Source organism: Geotrypetes seraphini, chromosome 3, assembly GCF_902459505.1.
Source record: "Geotrypetes seraphini chromosome 3, aGeoSer1.1, whole genome shotgun sequence".
NCBI classification, from domain to species: Eukaryota; Metazoa; Chordata; class Amphibia; order Gymnophiona; family Dermophiidae; genus Geotrypetes; species Geotrypetes seraphini.
In genome coordinates this window covers 298,202,066-298,224,957 of record NC_047086.1, presented here as the reverse complement: position 1 = coordinate 298,224,957, position 22,892 = coordinate 298,202,066, and the positions used below count along the sequence as shown (strand labels likewise).

At 39.1% G+C, this 22,892-nt stretch overlaps 1 protein-coding gene across 7 annotated transcripts in view; it reads right to left on the bottom strand.

Annotated features, from left to right (window-relative positions):
* FMN2 (formin 2) overlaps positions 1-22,892 on the bottom strand; it is a 587,410-nt gene that overhangs the window by 351,989 nt on the left and 212,529 nt on the right. For all 7 annotated transcript variants that reach the window (XM_033938052.1, XM_033938050.1, XM_033938054.1 and 4 more), the window contains exon 8: positions 4,781-4,868. In XM_033938052.1, coding sequence (XP_033793943.1) covers positions 4,781-4,868 — 88 coding nt within the window. The remainder of the gene's footprint in view (positions 1-4,780; positions 4,869-22,892) is intronic.

The following is a 22,892-nucleotide window of genomic DNA, read 5'->3' as shown; positions in this document are numbered from 1 at the left end:
CAGCTCGAAGCACATCTTTACGGTAATGTGGCCTCCAGAATTGCACACAGTACTCCAGATGAGGTCTCACCATGGTTCTATACAGTGGCATTATGACTTCAGGTTTGCGGCTGACAAAGCTTCTATTTATACATCCCATCATTTGCCTTGCCTTGGATGAGGCCTTCTCCACTTGTTTGGCAGCCTTCATGTCTGCACTGATGATCACTCCCAAGTCCCGTTCTTCTGAAGTCCTAGCTAGTGTTTCTCCATTCAAGGTGTATGTTCTGCATGGATTTCTGCTGCCGAGATGCATGACCTTACACTTCTTAGCGTTGAAGCCCAGCTGCCATGTCGAGGACCAGTTTTCCAACTTGATCAGATCCTGCGTCATACCATCCATGAGATTGCTTCCACCCACTATATTACAGAGTTTGGCGTCATCGGCGAACAGCGCTACTTTACCCTGAAGCCCTCGGGTCAAGTCCCCTATGAATATGTTGAAAAGGGATGGTCCCAGGACTGAGCCCTGCGACACTCCGCTAGTCACCTCCGATGTCTCAGAGAGGGTGCCATTGACCACCACTGAAACAGTACAAAGCAATTCTGTTCTGATTTCAACGGCATCAGCACTTCAGGAAATGGATACTCTGGCGGATGTTAAATGGAATTAGACTACATTATCTTCCATCTGGCTTAATCCACAAGTGAAAATTCAGGGTAGACATAGAGTGGAAATCATGGATCAAATCTGGTATCTGGTCTATCTCCCATTTATATTGTGACAATAATATGCTTGACTTTGCAACTTTATCTGCTGAATATCATATTCCACCTACTCACTTTTACCAATGGTTTCAATTGCAGAAAATATTTTGCATGCTACCCCTTCATTGTTAAACTGGTCTGCATCATTTAGGATAAAGAAAGGTGAGACCTCTGCCTGGTACAAATTATTAAAGAAACACAAATTCACTCTCCCCTTGGCTTTATATGATGCATGGGCTCAAGACATTTCCTCTTCTCTCTTTCCCTCTATTTGGAAAAATATTTGGCTCACTTCATTCAGCCTGCTACAATCAGCTGCTAATAAACACCTAGTCCTTTTCCTGTACCATAGAGCTTATTGGACCCCGTATAAGTTGTCTAAAATCTCCACGATCAGCTCCAACTTGTGTTGGTCTTGCTCTGCTCAAATTGGTACGTTAGATCATATACTCTTTCACTGTAGATGATTGCAACCCTTTTGGAATGAAATATGGTCTACTGTATGTAAAATATTATCTATCACAGAACATCTTACTTATTCCATCATAATAATAGGTGGATCTGCAATGTCTCCAAGGTTGGATAAGTATGGAGATAAACTATTGAGATGTTTCCTATTGATTGCTCTTAAAATAATTATCTCCCATTGGAAAGACTTCTCTAGTTCAAACTATAATGAATGGTGGAACACTGTCTGTCTTTACACAAAATATAAAAGACAATAGCTGTCAACATGAATACCATTTCTTCTTTTCATAAGACCTGGCATAGGGTGCTAGATTATTGTACCGATACTCAAACCTAAGTGTACCATTTATATTACAATGATAGATATTTGTTGTACCATGTTTGTTGATATATTATTTCTGTATACCCTTATGACTTATCCATTTACTCCTGCAAGATTGTGAAAATGTTCTTCTGACTTGTTGTTTTTCTGTTCTCTGTATTGTTTTATGAAAATTCTAATAAACATTAATAAACATTAAAAAAAAAGAAATGGGAAATTAATAAAATGAGAATCTGTGGCCTGCAGATTCCTAACCTCTATCAAAAGGCATACATATATTATAGAATTCTGGGATACTGAGATACTGAGACAGTAATCAATTTTGTGGCACAGATATAAGAAGGACTCACCTGGTTCTACTTAATTCAAGGAAGGTTCATTATGTGCGTCTCACAACACAGAATTATTCCTGTTGCAATCTGACATCCTCCTTTAATTAGGCAAACACTTGGCTATAACACAAACTATTTGGGAACAGTTTGTTTGGTATCCAGCAAATGGAAGGAACTAGATAATTGAGTAATTTCCTCATAGGGAAAGAGTTTAATTTTCGCAAGTCCTTCCTAAGTATAACAACACACACTGCACACATGGTTGGTTCCAAGTAGCAGAAACTATGGCCAAGACACAGGAAATATATTAATAGTTTCAATGTCTTTGGAATTGAATGCCCTGGGAGTTATATTCACCATAAGAAATATCCCCACAGCTATAATTCTCTTATTTCTATAACACATTTTCAAAACGTTCAGCTAATGGCTTGTTCAACATTAAGGGCACCTTTTACGAAGGCGAGTTAGGGCCTTAACGCACGGAATAGCGCACGCTAAAATGCCGCGCACACTAGCCGCTACCGCCTCCTCTTGAGCTGGCAGTAGTTTTTTGGCTAGCGCGCGCTAATCCAGTGCGTGCATTAAAAACGCTAGCGCACCTTTGTAAAAAGAGCCCTAAGAGTTTTTCAACTATTTGGCCTTCAAAATTCTAATAGGATAAAGGTAAAATCCAATATTATGTGACCTCCTCAACTACCAACAGTCAGGGTGCGTTATTGTTTATGCTGCTTGTCAAGCAAGCACATTTTCAGTGAAATCATGTTGCCTGTACCACAGACACAGATGTTAGGCGGACTCCTTTGTTCATAAGGTTCTCGTTATTAACTCAAATTAAGCTTAATATCTGACTGAAGGAAAGAACCATATCATTTTTTTTCAGATTTAACTCAATGACTTTACATCTGCCAGCTTTTGAAATACCATGTACTTCTTGGTGCCAGTACTGGAGTCTCACTCTTAGACTGCCATCAAGACAAGTTTCATAAACTTATATTGTGATTGAAAACTACTCAATTGACAAAGCAGAGGAGAATAATGGTAGTTGTGAATTATGCTAAGAGATAAATTTAAAAATTTGCCGTTTTTAACCCTTTAATTGGCAAATGGTGAAATGGCTGCTTTATGTAACTTGATGTTGAACGAGAGCAACAGTGCCAAATAACAAGGCATTTGGAGATGCAGATCTCCCATAAGAGCCATAGAAAAAACATAGGCGGTATATAAAAACCTAATAAACTTGAAACATGTTGCTTCTGAGCTATAATGCCAAATAAAGGGTTAAATTAGTTCATATTCCACACTCCAATCCACCCACCCTCAACACACACACAGGTGTGCTGGAAAGTCTGAAAAAGATGATTTCATGATTTATAAAGTCTGCAAACTGTACTTAAAACCATATTTAATAGGTATACTGACACTTCACAAGACAGTGCAATCTGTTTTTAATCTAAAGCAAGATTCTAGGCAGCACAAAAGGACACAGTGAACATAAATGTACTCCCACTTTTTACCTTTCTCCACAGCTATGCTTTATTAAAATACTTACAATAAAAATACCAAAATACTAAATTCTACAAAAGCAATCATAACTCAGATAAAGGTCATCTTAGATGCCTTTAATGACTTAAAGATCATACTTTCAAACATTGTTTGTTTTTTAAACCAATGATTGCTGTGGATCTGAATAAAAATAATGTTTGGCATAAAGGTACAGCATTAGGGGAATGTAATATTAAATTCCTATAGTTTGGACAATTTTGTTTAAATACACCTTAAAATGGCAAATTCAAGGGTGTACTAAGGCTTGATTTGCCAAATGAGGACATTATCGGTGGGGAATTAAGATCCGTAAAGGGTCTGAGTTAGTGGATGAGAAGGTTAGGACTGGTGGTGGTTGCTGATTATGTGAATGGGTGGCTGGGCTGGGTGAATAAGTAAAGGGGTGGGAGTAGCATGAGTAAAAGAATATGGTAGGGCAGGGGTAGGCAATTCCGGTCCTCGAGAGCTGGAGCCAGGTCAGGTTTTCAGGATATCCACAATAAATCTGCATGAGATAGATTTGCATCTCAAGGAGGCAGTGCATGCAAATCTATCTCATACATATTCATGGTGGAGATCCTGAAAATCTGACCTGGCTCTGGCTCTCGAGGACCGGAACTGCCTACCCCTGTGGTAGGGGGTTGAGGAGCTGCAAATGACTTAAGGGCAGCAGCAATGATAACTGTGCCTTTTGTACGACAATGAAGGGTGCGCGTGCGAGTGTGTGGAATCTACATAAGCGTACGGTTATCATAACTGAGACTACACAGAAATGAAATGTGGGTATATGGGGTGTACATGTGAGAGCAGAGGGGTGTAAAGCAATGAGTGAGGAACAAATAGTGTTGCAGTGAACACTCAGCTCTCTTCCCTTTTGTTCTAGCCTCTTGCCCTGCCTCTTCCCTTTGGTATAGCTGCTGTGTCTCCTCTTTGTGGAAAGGGGGGGGGGGGGGCGGGAAGGAATCATCAGCCATATTTGTACTATTTCTTTGCCTTTGATATAATGGACTTATTTAGGCCACTTTTTTGTGCATGTGCAAACAGATGGGGGGTCGCAGACAAACCTCTGCAGTAAGCAATATCGACTAATGCAAAACACACCTAAAAGTGGCAACATACAACAGTATCAAAACCAGCTAATTATCTTCATTTTTATAATGCAGCCAAAAGAATAGTCAACATAACATTGAATTGTTAACATATAAAAGATGTTTTTACTTGTTTCTTTAAAAAGAAACCAATGGCACGACTGAGCATTTAACGACTATTATAAAATGAAAGTTTAAATTTAGTACATATTTCACATCCCTCATAAATATGATGTGAACTTCATAACAAAACATAGGTTACAGTAGATTTATAGACTCACCGTGCTGTATGTCTTTCATATCTAAGTGGAGACTGGACATTAGTATACCAACAGCTTGTGATCTTTTGTTGCTCAGTAACTTGACAACCTGTCCAAGTAAAAATAATGCAAAGATCAATTGCACACCTCCAAATGAATCATTTGTGCTTGGTGAGGGAAGAGGAATGAAATGTAGCCAGGTATGGTGCAGATATTAAGCCAATATAATTGCATCAAGTGGAACATGCCTCGGTATGATTTATTAATTATTTCCAGTTAAAACCAAACAATGACTATGAACTCTAAAATAGCTGGAAATCATATGAATGTTAAAAATGATACACTGCACAGGCACCATTTTTATAAGGCAAAAACTTCAGTTTTGTATATGCTCAAACTTCATCATGAATTCCTGGTCCCATTACAATATTTATACTACCACACATCAAGTGATATACAATGGATTGCGTTCACATAGAAATGCTTTTTCTATTAAGGTAGGTGGTTAATTCTTGTAATACTCTCTTATGATAAAAAATCTTTTATTTGTCTATATTGAAATAGATCTTGATCCCTTAATCCATATTCCGATCAAGTCAATAAATGAGATTAATTTTCCATCTTTCATTAACTGGCCTAAAGTTCAAGCCAAGTCTTTCCCAATAGTAAAAAGCCTTATCTATTTTCCCAGGAGAAAAAAAGGGGCATATCTTATAGCTGCCTCATAAAAAAAAAAAAAAATTTGAGATTCCAATAATTTTGTTCAAATTTTAATCCATAATGTCAGCATATGCTGTATAATTGGACTGTCATTAAGGGCTAACTTTCTCAAAGATTCAATTGGTAGCCATGGGATTACCCATAGAGGAGTTTCCTCTATCAAATTTTGCTCTAGATTTACCCACCTCTTATCCACCTCCGGTTGCGTCAGAGGAGAAGCTTCCGCTCACACATACGTGACTGCAGGCAGGCAGGCTCGGCAGGCTTGAGCAACTTACTTTACTAACGGGCCGCGAAGGTAAGAGAGAGGGGGATTCTTGGGCCTCGCGAGGGGGTACTGAAGGGCAGTGAGGTGGCGAGAGGGAAAGGTTGTGGTGGGGAGAAGGCGCTGGAAGAGAAATGGAGAAGACAAGAGTGGGCAGAAGATGCTGGAAGGGAAATGGGGAAGACAAGAGTGGGCAGAAGACGCTGAAAGGGAAATGGGGAAGACAAGAGTGTAGAGAAGACAGAGATGCCAGACTACGAGGGGAGCAGAGGGAAGAAGATGGGTGCCAGACTAATTGGGATGGGGGGGGGGGAGAAGGGAGAGGCACAGTAACAGAGCAAATGTAAGTCGCTGACAGAAGACATACAATGGATGGAAGGAATTGAACGAGAAGATGAGGAAAGCAGAAACCAGACAACAAAGGTAGGAAATAAAATTTCTATTTATTTACTTTTTTTTTTTTTTTGCTTTAGGATAAAGTAGTATATTAGTTGTGTTGATAAAAAATTTATAAAACAAAGCCCTGCCAGCTGAACATCTCTTTCTCTAGTTCAGCAGCCAGAACTTAATCCGCAAACTTAATCACCTCACTCGTCGTATCAACGTCCAGATCGTTTATAAAGATGTTGAAGAGCACGGGTCCAAGCTATCCGGTCCCGGGGATTTATCGCTCTTAAGCCTATCAATCTGCCAAAAATACCTCTTCTAGACTGACCGTCAACCCTGTCAGTTTCCCATCTTCATTTCCTCCATATAGCCTGATGGGTTCCGGTATGCTGTGTAGATCCTCTTTGGTAAATACAGACGCAAAAAATGTGTTCAGTTTGTTTGCAATTTCTTTGTCCTCCATGGTCATCCAGCGGTCCCACTGCCTCCTTTGCGGGTCGTTCCCCTTAATATATTGAAAGAAATGCTTGAAGTTTTTCGCCTCCTTGGCTATTTTTATCTTGTAGTCTTTTAGCCCCTTTTACCACCTTATGGCACCTGCGTTGATGCTGTTTGTGTTTATTCCATTTTTTGTCCATTTTTTATCTTTTCCACTCCTTAAATGAAGTTTTCTTGCCAAATCTTTGTTTCCAGTCCATTTGTTCCCGGAATTTTGACCCATAGAGACTCTAACTTATCCGTCAGTTAAGAACATAAGAACATAAGCATCACCTCTGCCGAGTCAGACCACAGGTCCATCATGCCCAGCAGTCCGCTCCTGCGGCGGCCCCCCAGGTCAATAGAAACTCGCTTTGATTCATTCCACCTCCTCCCTCCCCCGCCCCGAGGCTACAGGCACTGCTCCATTCCCCCCCCCTCTTGAGGCCACCGATGCTGCTCCATACCCCCCACCCCACGCGATCCTACATCCCCCCCTGAGCACCGCAATAACATCCCTTACCCCGATTGGGCACCAGCACCAGCACCAACCCATAGGACATGCCGGTGCCGCTGCCCGAAGATCCTCCCGGTTCTGTGCTGGGTGGTGCGTCTGAGATCTTCCCTCTTGCCTGTGCTGTGCTGGACTGGGCCTTGAGCATTTGCGCATGCTCAAGGCCTTCTGGTCTCGCTCTCTCCGAGATTCTGAATATGTAACTGGATAGCGTGGTGCGTAAATATTTTTACATAAATTTTTTTTAAAAATTACTACAGGTTCCAACCAGACCACGAGTAAAAAGTGAGCATCAGTTTCTTTAACTGTACATTCAGAAGGAAAACACCCTGGAAAAAAAGCCTTTCACAGGCTGTAAACCTAGCTCTCCAACAAAAGCAAAAGTATGATTCCTATCGGGTCATAGGAACTTCACAGTATATTGTTCAAACAAGAGCCCTTTTCCTGCAATGGGTAAATCTTCTGGTATCTTATAGGTGCATAGAAGCTGTATACATTGAAGCTGGTTCTTTCCCTAGGCCTCCCTCACTTGTCTCCCCTTCTGCAATTGTAACTGTATTGAGTGCATCATGCCTTCCCTACTAATCATTCATGGGTCCAGCCTTTTAAAGTGGCCCTGAGGAGAACTGGCAGCTTCCTATAATCCATTAAAATAGATGCACCTTAACAGCATTAATATATGAATATTGCTGGTGCTGAAACAATATACTCAGTGAATATTTTTCATACCTAATAAGACATTTTTGAAATATGCTAATGTTATCTTAAAACATCTACAAAGCTCACATTTATTTATATATTTAGTATTTATAGACCACTTATAGCTTAAGCAGTTTACGTTCAGGTACTCAAGTATTTCTCCCTATCTGTCCCGGTAGGCTCACAATCTGACTAATGTAACCAGGGCAATTGAGTGTTAAATGACTTGCCCAGGGTACAAGGAACAGTGCTGGGTTTGAACCTGCAACCTCAGGGTGCTGAGGTTGCACTCCTAACCACTAGGCCACACCTCTACTCTTAATAGATATATTAATCTATTTAGCGAGCATGGTGAAAATAAACAATGGATAGGCTACAAATTCTGATGTTTTAAAATCTTAAATATAGAAAACACTAAAACTGTGTTAAAGCGTCTCTTGCAAACATCTGTTATCAAGCTCCACTGTGAAAGTTGTTTAATCTGTTTATGAACATTTTCAGCATAGAAGTAAAATGCTGCATGTATGAAGAACTGGTACACGTTAAGATTTTGCTTTAGCAAATAACTACATTCTCCAAAGCAAATACTGGAGAAGTATAAATTTTGCAACAAATAATTTCTATATCATCCTCCTACGTAGCATTATAAAAACACAAATAAGATTCCCTGCTCTCTGAGTTTACAGTTAAGACACACATTCTGGATATAAAACACTGAGTATTTTATTTAAGGATATAGTTAAAACGGAAATTACTACGAAAACAGTGGTTTAGATTAAGAAAAAAAATAGTCGCACAAGAAAGTTAGTTTTGGGGTAGCACGTGGATAAGTTGTTGCATGTTCCAGAAATTATATTTATTCTTAAACATGCAAAAATGTGGTTCTTTGATACAAATTGTACACAAAATACTGCCTGCATTTGCTTTGATGCTTTATTTCAGTCATTCCCCCATGGTTAAAACTGAATTCTGGATCAACTACAAAGAACCAGCAAATTTGAAAAATGTAGGAAGTTGGACATCTTGGAATCCTAATACTGAAAAAAGACCTGCATGAATTTCAATTAGCATGAAAGTCAGGCTTGAAAACAAGTAATCCAAGGTGAAACTATACCACGAGCTATTCCACCACCATCAAGGCAGTGTTTGCCAGCAGTGGCTTTCATTAAAAGGCAACTTCAGTTTACTATTGCCAAGCTGTGTATATCTTAATTTGCCTTTTATCTGGCCAAGCTCTTGTTTCTATATGCTCGCTTTGGGAGGCAGGTTTCACCATGACTGGAAACTACAACAGCCTTTATATATGGCCAAAAAAAAAAAAAAAAAGTCCCACCATATAGTTGCCATTCAGGATGCTCTCCAGAATCTGATGGTTTCCAATAGAAGTTGCGTGAATGTAAAGGACCCCTGAACAAATTCAACTGTTTTGCAATTCTAATACTGTATTAATTATCTTAGCCTGGCTATTAGCATAACTGCCTAAAGCAAATCTGATTTTAAAAGTTAAGGTCTACAGAGAACAGACAGGAGACGCCACCAGAATGAAAAAGAATGAGAAACAAAATGACTAATAATCAAATCTGGAAAAGATCTAACAATTTCAGGCAAAATACAAGTCCTTTGCTTTGGGACCAAGAACTTATAAGAGAGAAAGAAAAGGAAGAAAACAAAAAGGAAGCCCAAGATGTTATCAGCAAACGAATGCTTATGACAGTGTGTGCTTGTTGAGTGGACAACAGCATTCATCTGTAAACAAACTACATGCCAAATTTGTATCCGATTAGATAACATAAGGAGGGAAAACAGTCAACAAGTAATTTAATTGGAAGGTAATGTAACACAGATGCTACAAAAGAGTTCCTATTAGCATTCTCTTTCTACAGACTGATCAGTATAGAAGCAAGAAAACTGCAGAATTCATGCTAAAAAAAAATAATTTTTGTGCCATTTCCAACATCTATAAGCCTATAACATTTAAAGTTAATTCATGGGGGGGGGGGGATATGCACACTAATATAATTCTATTTTAAACATACAAAAATGCATTAATGGGACATTTCTCAGCTGATTAGTATAAATAGCAGGCATATCTTTTTTTTTTTTTTAAACCAAAAATCTTTTTTGCATCTTTTACTTCTATTGGATAATATGTGGATGCCCTGTACATATATTTTTATAGTATGGTTTGGATACTACATGGACAGGAAGAACATTTTATGCCATTTCACTGTGTACGAGATCACATAGTTAATTCTATAACACCAGCAGTCGCTTCTTTTTTGATCGGCCGGCCAAAATTGATGTTCCTGAAATTGTTAGTGAATCGCTGCCTTCCTACATTTGCATGCCGTTTCCCTCATTTGCATGCATGGATCGGATTGGAGCCGGAGGAAGGTTAGTGAATCAGGTTGGGTTCACAAAGTGGTCGGAACACGATCAGTAAGCTTAGTGAATCTATCCCTAAGACAGGGGTGTCCAATGTCGGTCCTCGAGGGTCGCAGTCCAGTCGGATTTTCAGGATTTCCCCAATGAATATACATGAGGTCTATTTGCATGCACTGCTTTCATTGTATGCTAATAGATCTCATGCATATTCATTGGGGAAATCCTGAAAACCCGACTGGATTGCGGCCCTCGAGGACCGACATTGGACACCCCTGCCCTAAGAGAATAAAGTTACAGATCCTCAGTTAAATTTTTTCCAGGCTACGCAATGATCCTTAAGGAAAGAGAAAGGGGGGGGGGAGAGGAATGCCTACCATTACTCCCCTTGGCAAGAGGCCTGAAGAGCATGTACTAGTAATGGGGGACCTGTGAGCTACAGCTTGGGATGAAGAGACTCCTGTGGATGACCTGGCTCCATTGGAATAAGGACCTTGGTCCAAACCTTGGAACAAACCTTGGCCAAAAGGACCTAACTCAAGGTGCAGGCCATGATCTGTTGTCCTGGGGGCTCTAGCCTGATTTCCTAGCACTACTACACCAGCCCAATGTACCATGTGCTAAAGCTAGAGAATACTGGAGAATTCCAACCTACACTAGACCTTTTATACTGCTGATGTTACTGGAAAAAAATTTAAACATTTAAGATCAACAAGACAGACTGGAACATACAACAAATTATTCAAACTGAATCAGGCAGTCAAAGTTTTTACATTCCCGTCCCCACTTCCTTCCCACCCATACTTATCCCATCCATCTAACAGCAAAAGTCACTGAAAAACTTTGATATGTCTACCTTTATCTGCAGTTCAGATGGTAAACTGGCCATCATTTCAGACTAGTTTAGTGGGATAATAAGGACTATATGTTTCCCATGCATTGTTGTTGGGGGGGGGGGGTGGAAGGAGAATGAAGATTCCACTCATCTTGTATACACGTATGTATTCTTTATAGAAGGTATTTCCTCTTTTCTAAAACAAAGGTTTTAACCTACAAGTATGCTCAATTCTATCATTTATTTATTGGGATTTATTAACTACCTTTTCATGAAGAGATTCACCCAAAATTGTTTACAATATATGGAATAGTACTCTAACTATTTTCTCTATCTGTCCTAGCAGGCTCACAATCTGAGATACCTGGGATAATGGAGGTTAAGTGACTTGCCCAGAGTGACAGGGAGCAGGCTGGGACTGAACTCACAACCTTAAGAGTGCCACTCCTCCCCTCATGTTTATTCAATTGTATTTCTTTTTATTTATTTATTTATAAGTTTTCACATTATTTAACAAGCATATCATCTTGTACAGAAAGTGTAATTAAGATAACATAATATTAAAATTACTTTCCATCCAGAAAATAAATCAAATTATAATAGGAAATTATTTCTCTACTTAATCACACACTAGTCCTCAAAATTATGATCCATGATTAAAGAATAGGAGTGATTGAACTATCTAATAATAAACAAGAAAGCTCATTATCTGATGCTGAAATAGAGCTAAATTATTACTTGGACACAGATATTATTCCATTTCAAGGCGCTTAGTGGAGAGGAAAGCCGTCAAATGAGCCGGTTCAAATAACATATTTTAAAGTACGATACCTCACTACACATTTGCAAGGATATCTAAGGAAAAATAAACCTCCAATTTGAGTCACACCTGGTTTCAATAATAGAAATTCCCTTCTTCTCTTTTGAGTCTCCCTGGAGACATCATATTCAATTGTATTTCTAAGTCACTCCAATTATGCATTTCATTTCTATCTTATATCCTATAGGCACAACTGCCTATGGAGCAACACAGCCTTGGGCACCTCCCACTTTTGTTGCACCACTGTCTATATGAATTAAGTTGTATAGGAATTGGTATAACAGAATCGGGTAGAGGAATAGTGCCAGGTTGGGTCAGTTAACAGTTTTACAGTACAAGTATGGTTTGAAATTCATACAGTTTGGGGCCTATATATGCCCCAAGGGGTATCATCCTAATAAAAGAATTGAAAGTGGGCACTCATCTATGCACATGTAACTTTGTACAGTAAAATGATAGAGGGAAGGAGACTGTGAAAGGGAAGGAGAGTCTCAAATTAAAAGATTGTGAATATAAAAAGCATATTCCTAGCATTAGCAACTTCAAAAGTACTTCTTATAAAGGCAAAGATCAACTGCCACACTGAAAAGTAGCCCTAGCCATCTCTCTTCCCAGAATAACTTTTAAGGAGCCAGACAAACTGGGAAGAAATATTCAACCTAAAGTGAAGTAGTAATGAGATTCTAGGAGACAGTTAAATGATAGGAAATCATTCCATTCCACTCGTTCTCCCCCAGCTTAATTTTTACAGTTTAAGAAATCACACAAACACAAATAAACAGATGACTAATTCAGGAATAAAGGTGCAGTTATTAAGTTACATTATGGCAACAGCACGTTATTTGCCATTTAAAGCATATTAAAATGGTAATAAACTAATATGCACTATGGCAATATAATGTAAGTTACCATGTGACACATAATACGATGCAAAGTATATAGAAACCTCATTATTATGTAAATTGATTAAAGCTGCTTTTAGTGAACACCTGGAAAAAGAACGCCAGATCAAAATGGAGTCATATTGCCATATAAGGGCTTTTTTTTCCTACTCCTAGGGGTCATGACCACCATTTTGAACTTGGAGCTGGCAAGGTCAGGAGCAATTGGAGATTGTTCCTCCCTCCCATCCTACATAGACCACCAAGAATCTATTTACAGTAGACCCAAGGAAGCCTACAGAGAGTGTAGAGATTGTTTGGGAAAGAGGGGTGAAGGGCAGGACTTGAATAATGTATTTTCAAGACTGTGGGATTACAGGGGTATCTCCTAGTGATGGGGAAAGGCTGGACGAGCACCACTTCTATTTTCCAGTACTGGCTTAAGATATGCTCCAGGGGAGAAAAATAATGCAACTTGCAAAGTTTAATTACATATTATTGTATTTCTATACCATGGGATTCAGTAACTTGCAGAAAAGGCCAATACTGGATGAATCTAACAAATGACCTTCAAGCAAAAGAAAACTTTACAGGGACATATTTTCTGTATTGGAAAGAAATGTCCTCATAACGTCACCAATAAATATATTTAACTCACAACCCCCTTGCCCTAAGCACCCAGAAAGACTCCCTAAGCCACTACTTGAACTGTTGCCTCTTAATTTAGATTGTAAGCTCTACTGAGCTGAGCAGGGACTGTCTCTTAAATTTATTATTTATTTTTTATATTTATATATCACTTAAAGACTAAGGCCCTCTTTTACAAAGGCACATGCACGGATTTAGGGTGCGCTAAATCAATGCATGTGCTAACTGCTAATGCATCAGCATTTAGTGCGTGTTTAGCAAACGCTAATATATAGCGCGCTAAAAAAGCTTAGCGCACCTTTATAAAAGAGGGGGGTAAGTGGTTTACACTCAGGTGCTCAAGCAACTTTGTCCTGGTAGGCTCACACTCTTGTCTAATGTACCTGGAACAATGGGGGATTAAGTGACTTGCCCAGATACACAAGGAGCGGCATAGGATTTGAACCTACAACCTTAGGGTACTGAGGCTTTAGCTCCAACCACTGTGTCACATATGTAGAGCACCGCATACATAGAAATGTTAAATAGTAGGAAATAGTAGGAAAAGCATATTAGTGAACAGACATTCAAATTATAAGCAGATTACCACACACTTACTGTACATATAAACTACATTTGGAATGGAAGCAGGCAAAGATAGAATCAAAGTTCAAATCAAAAATCAAATATCACCCATTTAACTGCTTTGCCATACGTGTATTTGTGTTTCTCATTGGATTTATTAATTTAAAGAAAAATGCAATTTATTCATAAGACTAGGAAAAAAAGAATGAAAGCCTAATTTCATGGTGGAGGTTTAATACTTTCCTAGGAGTACCTCATGAAGAATAATGGGCAACATAAACCTATATTTGTAGTATGAGAATGTAGCAGTTATTTGACTTCCAAACTGTAGTGAATGTTCACAGAACACACATATAAGCAAAATTTACCAATAAAAAATAAATATTTTCATCTAACATTAAAGGATGTAGATTCATGCTACTAATCTGAAGGGACCTATTCCAAACTACAAAGCCTGTGATACACTAATCAGTCAAATCCATTCATAAACAAAACCATGAAGAAACAAAACCAGAGGACAAAATGGTAAAACCAGAGGACATAATTTGAGATTGACGGGTGGTAGACTCAAGAGCAATGTAAGGAAATTCTTCTTTACAGAGAGGGTGGTGGATGCCTGGAATGCGCTCCCGAGGGAGGTGGTGGAGAAGAAAATGACGAGAGTTAAAAAAAGCATGAGATGAACACAGGATCTCGAATCAGAAAAAATTAGGACCAGTACTGGGCAGACTTACACGGTCTATGTCCGTATATGACCGTTTGGCTGGGGAGGGCTTCAATGGCTGGGATGGTTTGGATGGGCTGGAGTGAGCTTGATGAAAACTTCAGTAGATGGAACCTAAGCATAGTACCGGGCAGAGCTTTAGGTTCCGGCCCAGCAATAGCTAAGAAGAAGGAATATTTAAATTAAGCCAGTAATTTAAAGAGTGGTTAGGGTTGGGCAGCCTAGATGGTCCATTTGGGCCTTTATCTGCAGTCATCTACTATGTTACTATGTTAATATGAAACTTATTTCTGCTCTTCAAACTCAAAACCAATAATGTATTTTAAAAGTCTAAAATATTTTACACTTCAGAATTAAAATCTTTCCTTCCCTGTTGAGCTTCAGAATTTGTGACCCTGCTCAACATTCAATTATAATATGTAACTACTATATTATAGTTCAGAGGCAGAAATGCTGTTTGTCTTGCTCTCTGAAAAGGGATGAACTACTGATTTGGGGGCATGAGCAGTTACATTATATGTAAGGCAAATCTAGTTCATTATTTAATGATTTCTGTTGATACGTATGTAACTTAAGTATGTTTCTCCCCAAAGGAACTAGATATGTTTGTATATTTTAGATGGAAGTTAGTTAAACATGAGATATAAGCCATATCTAAACATCCAAAAAAGGGAATTTCTTTGTTTTCTTTCCAAGAATAGCAGAGAATTGAGAAAAAAAAATGTTGGGGGAAAAAACTAATTTAACAGAGGAATTCTGCCTATCAGATTGGACAGACAGTAACTGTGCATGAACAAAGGCAAAATGAAAAGCTGAAACAAGCAGACAAAATCTAGAGAAATTCAGAGCTAGTCATCATTACACCATTAACTAAGTGAAATGGCACAGGTAATGCACTTCTTAGGTATCAATGTGGATATCTCTCTGAACTTGCTTGGGAATTTCTTTGTAACTGACCAATAACTAATGTACCATAAACTATTACCTATTCTGCTATTACCCCCAAACTTGAAAACAAATATGGTTCAGGATCATAGCATTTCTAGGTTGAATAATTTACATTTCAGACAGCTTAGAAACCAACTAAGCAAACAAAACTAATCTCAATCTAGTAGATTATACATTAGTTTCAAGTTTCAAGTGTATTACTTCTCGATATCCCCCAAATCGTATAACAACTAAGTAGCTTACAATAAAAAGGATATAAATACTAGTAAGATTAAAAAAATAAAACTATAAGCAATAAAAATTATAAAAAAAACCCAGAGTGTTACACAAAGGGAAGGAGGGAAGAAATACAATGTATAGTACAAAAGCGAGGGAAGGCTTCTAGATGAGTTGCGGGATGCGCGAGGAGCAGCTGCAGATGGCTTTGTGCACTGCAGCACTGAGGAAGAGGGAGCCAGCCCAAAGATAACACCGGGGGGCAGGCCAGAAGGCAAGGCACAGTATGGAGGGAGGGAAACAACAACGGTAGGCAACACAAGGGCATTATGGCATTCTTAGTCATGTTAATCATCCCTTTTTTTAAAAATAATTCCCAGCATCCCGTTTACTTTTTTGGCCACCACCACTGGGCAGACGGTTTCATCATATTGTCTACAATGATACCCAGATCCTTTTCTTTGGCGCTAACCCCCAAGGTGGACCCTCGTATCCGGTAACTGTGACTAAGGTTATTCTTCTCAATGAGCATCACTCTGCATTTGGCCACATTAAGGGCTCCTTTTACTAAGCCGCGCTAGCAATTTTAACGCACGCACTGGATTAGCACATGCTATAGCATGCGCTAGCCGAAAATCTACCGCCTGCTCAAAAGAAGGCAGTAGCGGCTAGCGCACGTGGCAAATTAGCGCGCACTATTCAGCACGTTAAGGCCCTAGCGCAGCTTTGTAAAAGAAACCCTAAATTTTATCTGCCATTTGGACACCCAGTCTTCAATTTCCTAAGGTCCGCCTGCAATTTTTCACAATCCGCATGCGTTTCAACAACTTTGAACAGTTTAGTTTCATCTGCAAATTTAATCACCTCACTCGTTCCAATTTTCAGATCCAGATTACTGCAGCTAAGCTTATCTTTGGGAAGCTAAACTATGATCATGTGTCACCTCTGTTGGGGAGGCTTCACTGGCTCCTAGTTTGTTTTAGGATCCAGTTTAAATTCACATGCATAATCTTTAAGCTTCTCTACGGAATATTTGACCCTTCTGTCATCTGAGAAATACACAAAGATATAAGCTATCCTTCCCTTCCTTTAAGGCAGGGGTGTCAAAGTCCCTCCTTGAGGGCCGCAATCCAGTCGGGTTTTCAGGATTTCCCCAATGAATATGCATGAGATCTATTAGCATACAATGAAAGCAGTGCATGCAAATAGATCTCATGCATATTCATTGGGAAAATCCTGAAAACCCGACTGGATTGCGGCCCTCAAGGAGGGACTTTGACACCCCTGCTTTAAGGGAATTAAATCTGCTGGGAAACTTAGTCAATCTTTTGCTTTCAAGTTTGTAAAGATCTGGCATGAACTCCCTGACTATTAGGCTTATAGGCTAGATGCAACTATTTCGTAAAACCCTGAAAACTTTAGCCTTTTTAATTTAACTAATTTCCTTTTTTCTTCTCTCACTTTATGTAACTGCTTGACCATTCTCCCCAATATAGTGGTCTAAGAAGGGGACTAAGATTGATTGATATTATAAGATTGAATTTTAATACCTTGATTTGTTTTTCCTCCCTGTGTTTAATGGAGCAAGATGTATTCTTAAAAACTTTGATGTATAATTAGAAATAAATACATTTTTAAAAAACCCTGAAAACTTTGTTGTTCTCGTAATTTTTAAATGGTTTAATTACAGTCTCAACAAAATGATAATACTATAGTTCTTACTTCTTTCATGCTTCTTTTTCTATGTATTCTAGTCTTAATTATATGTGAACCGAGTTGAGCTTCATGGAATATAAACCGAAGATTAGATTAGATCATTTTATAAATAAGTTAAATAGCACCAGTCCCAATACAGACCCCTGCGGCACTCCACTGTTTACTCTCCTCCACTGAGAAAAATGACCATTTAACCCTACCCTCTGTTTTTTATCCGATAACCAATTCCTAATCCACAACTGAACTTTGCCACCTATCCCATGATACTTCAATTTTCTCAGGAGCCTCTTGAGAGGAACTTTATCAAAAGCTGAAAATCTAGATACACTATATCAACTGGCTCACCTTTATCCACATGTTTATTCACACCTTCAAAGAAGTCAAGCAAATTTGTGAGGCAAGATCTCCCTCGGCTGAACCCATGCTGACTCTGTCTCATTAAATCACGCTTGTCTACATGTTGCACAATTTTATTTTTTATAATCGTTTCTACCATTTTGCCTGGCACCGAAGTGAGGAGCCCTTTTTTAAAAAATCGGCGTAACGAAGCATTAACTGAGGCTTTTTTTCTCCACATATATTTATGCTGTGTTCAGCTAAGTGCAATAGACTGTAAATTGCCTGTATCCTGTATAGTCAGTGGAGTGACCACCAACATTGTGTCATAATTTTTTGTTTTTTCTTTGGTAACTGAAATCTCCCATTATTATAGTGTTGCCCATTTCTCCAGCAATATTCTGAGGGCTGTTTTTGATATGTTTTGTACATAGATATAATTAGAGCTAAAATTATTGTCTGGGCTAAAATATCACCGGTATTGAGCTTATGTTTGACTTTGTGCTCATTGTAGAACCCAGCATGCCTCACAAGTTGTACTTTTATTGATATTCTTTCAATCAAAATAAAAGTTAGGGGGAATAAAAACACTACATGCTTAGCATGTTTATTTGTAATGCCTTAAGCCAGGGGTGTCAAAGTCCCTCCTCGAGGGCCGCAATCCAGTCGGGTTTTCAGGATTTCCACAATAAATATGCACGAGATCTATTAGCAGTGCATGCAAATAGATCTCATGCATATTCATTGGGGAAATCCTGAAAACCCAACTGGATTGCGGGCCCTCGAGGAGGGACTTTGACACCACTGCCTTAGGCCCAAAAAATTGCATAAAATCATCTTTCTGCATTTGAGCGGGGAGATAGGAGGAAGAAAATTAAGACTGTGGGGATGGGGGATGAAAATGCATGGATGATGGGTGGATGCGGATGAATCTTTGTTCCCACATTGATCTCTAGTTTACAGTACATCCAGACTCCTTTAATTTGCTATATTTTAAATTTGTCATTGTTCTTTTTTGCTAAAGCTATCCATTTTGTAGCTTTTTCCACTGGTTTCAGGCAATCATAATATTATTCATTATTTGAACGATTTTCTTTTTGTGGGACTAGAGAACACAAGTATTTGTGAGGATCTGGTTAACACATTTCAGAAGAATGCAAACAAATTCAGTATGCCCTTGCCTAAGGATAAGCATGAGGGTCCTTGTACACAGATCGCATTTTTAGGTGTAGAATTGGACTCAGAGATGCAATGTAGATTGCTAATTGAAAATGTTAAAAAAAATTGGTTAAGGCCATTGATGTTGCCTTAATGGTGAAAAAGGTGACTTTGAAAAAGGTGCAATCTTTGATTGGTTTATTAAATTTTATATGCAGGGTGATTCCTATGTGGTATGTTTTTATTAGGAAATTAACTTAATTGACCAGAGGTAAGAGAAAGGCACATCTTATTATAATGCCAGATTTTGTGAAATGAGATTTGAAATTATGGAGGGTGTTTATGGAAGATTAATGGGGTGACATTTGGCAGACTCCTCCCATTTCAGAAGTTGATTTGCAATTATTTTACGATGCTTCTGGTTCATGAACTTGGTGTACAGAAGCTTGGCGATTGAGGTGGATAGACAGAGACTGGACCAAAAATTTGTCATTTTTGGAACTGTTTCCCATTTGGGTAGCAATGATATTATAGAGGCGACAGATTAAAAAAACAGATGATTAATTATTAGATCAGACCAATATGGCTGTTTTTGCTATTAACTGACAAGTTATGTACTACAAGTTAAGTTTAGCATTGATGTGTATGATTTTATTGAGATATTTTCATTTAAACATTTCATTGACAGCATGCCATATTCCTGGATACAATAATGATGTTACTGATGCATTATCTTAATTCAATAGTCCCATTTTTGGTTGCTTGTGCTGGATGCAAACAGACATCCAACAAGAATGCCAAAAGAATTCTGGAAAGCTTTTCTACTTTAGTGTTGAATTTATTATCTGAATCTTTGGCTGCTAATACACTGAAATCTTTAACTTAGGCACTCGCACGCACTCATCCTCACTTCCTATCTTACATAAACATACAATACATCTTATGGTGACAAGAACATGGCCACAGCTTTAATAACATATTAACATAGCAATATAACATGTCAAGGACTCGCATCATAACAATGTCACATTCCATTACCAAGACCCAGCTAGACAGTGTTGTATTAGCTGTTATGGGGGTCATCTACTCCCCACAGGCCCATGGTACCGCACAGCCTGAAAACCCAAATTGCTCGAGGTGGTGACGCATTCAAGCAAACCATTTCTTTTCTCATCCAATTGACTGACCTTCAGCAACCTCAAACCCCCTCCAATTTCTGCCACAGCTGCGACTCCTCCACAAAGTACCTAACCCCATACTCAACCACCCTATTACCAGGGAGGGATGGGTGGGACATTTATTTTTTTTCCCACCACCCTTCCACAATAAACACCCTTCCACTAACCTGCCTTCCCTCATACAGAATTTCCAGCCAAATCCTCCTTTCTAATCCAGACATGGGCAAATCTGGTCCTCGAGAGCTGGAATCCAATCGGGTTTTCAGGATTTCCCCAATGAATATACATTAAAAGCAGTGCATGCAAATAGATCTCATGCATATTCATTGGGAAAATCCTGAAAACCCGACTGGATTCCAGCCCTCAAGGACCGGAGTTGTTCACCCCTGTTCTAATCCCTCATCTCCTCCAGTTATCCTCCAATCCCACACCCCAAACTTACCCATCCAATCAAACTTTTCCCCACCTTTATCCCCTTCCTATCCCTGGACCCCAACCAGCCCATGAGCATTCCATTATACAGCTTGGATGGTGGTTAGATCCTCCAGACTTATGTGTTTTAATGCAAGCTTGATCATTGAATTTATATTAAAAATAACAGGGGGGCAGGGAGGTGGTCAAAGTCAACTGTTATTGCAAGCTTTGACAAACATTGCATTTTACTGTAAATGTTGTGGAAGGAGAGGGGTTTTATATTCATTTTTGGCAATGAAATTATTGAAACACTATCTGTCATGATATTCTTTTATCATTATTCGCAATACTTCCTAGCTGAGTACATGAGCAATTGCTCATACATTCTAGGAGTGTCGCTCACACAAATGCTTGCAAATCTGGGAAATTGTTGGTTTTTATAACTTGTTGTACCCACAAAAAAGTTTATAGAAATAGTCGCTCACATGAGAAAAAATTTGCACGCACCTGCCAATCATTAGAGGGAAAATTGGGTTGAAAGGGGCTTCTGGTCAGTGATTTGCAAGTCAATTTAAATAAAGTTATTTTGTCAATTAGGAGGTCAAAAATTGACCAGTTGGGAAAGGGGGCCAACATTTTGAGGCAAGTGAAGGTTAGATAACTTGTCCAGGCCATACAGCAGAAATATTTTTGACAGGGAGGAGGGATGGTGGTATTTATTGGCTTGCACATTTGGATTTGTCCCCTTTAACATGTTGCCAATTTAGTGTGGTATTCCGGTTAGCACTGAAAACACTAGGCTTGAATCCATGCTTCCTTTGTAACTGCTGAAGGGCTTTCAGTAATGCTATTCAAAAGATTAGTAGAAGGCAACATCTAGTTGTGTGTGCTAGCATTCTTATTAATATTTTATTTATTACTGTTATTTGTAGTTTTCATTACAAATCTGTGGACAGAACAGTTGGTGGTCTGGATCTGTAGTCATTTTTATGTCTTTTGGGCTTCAAAGTATTTGGAGAAGTCAGATGGGAATGTATTTCACACTGGTATTGCAGAGATATTGGATTTATTGGTTGGGAGTTTATGGAATGTTTTGGGACCAGTTAAGGCCTTCTTTGTTGCAGGCAGGAAGATGGCGGCGTGAACCTTGTATATTGTTGCAGCTGGGGTGGGGGGTAGGGGATAATTAATATATTTTTAAGGGAGTGGACCTTATTAGGCAGATAAAGATGAATGTTTTGGAAATTTATGAATTACTTCCTGGTATAAAACAAATTTGGTACATAAGAACATAAGAACATAAGAACTGCCATCTCCGGATCAGACCTTTGGTCCATCAAGTCCGGCGATCCGCGCACGCGGAGGCCCTGCCAGGTGTACCCTGGCATAATTTATAGTCCATCATATCTTTATATGCCTCTCTTAAGGAGATATGCATCTAGTTTGCTCTTGAAGCCTAGGACGGTCGATTCCGCAATAATCTCCTCTGGGAGGGCATTCCAGGCGTCAACCACTCTCTGAGTGAAGCAGAACTTCCTGACATTAGTCCTGAACCTGTCCCCCCTTAGCTTCATTTCATGTCCTCTAGTCCGTGTCAAATTGGACAATGTAAATAATCTTCTCTGCTCTATTTTGTCGATTCCTTTCAGTATTTTGAAGGTCTCGATCATATCCCCACGCAGTCTCCTTTTCTCTAGGGAGAACAATCCTAGTGTTATAAGTCTATCCTCGTATTCCAGTTTCTCCATACCCTTCACCAGTTTTGTTGCTCGTCTCTGCACCCTCTCCAGCAGTTTTATATCCTTCTTTAGGTAGGGAGACCAATGTTGGACGCAGTATTCCAAGTGTGGTCTGACCATTGCCCTATAAAGCGGCATTATAACTTTCTCCGATCTACTCGAGATTCCTTTCTTTATCATGCCCAACATTCTATTTGCCTTCTTTGCCGCTGCCGCGCATTGTGCCGACGGCTTCAGGGTCCTATCTATCAGTACACCCAGGTCCTTTTCTTGTTCACTCTTCCCCAGAGTTGCACCTGACATTGTATACTCGTATTCCTTATTCTTATTGCCTAAATGCATTACCTTGCATTTCTCCACATTGAACTTCATCTGCCATTTCTCCGCCCATGTTTCTAACCGACACAAGTCGCTCTGGAGTTCCTCTCTATCCTCCTGCGATCTGATTGCCCGGCATAGTTTTGTATCATCTGCAAACTTGATGATCTCACTGGTTGTTCCTTCCTCCAGGT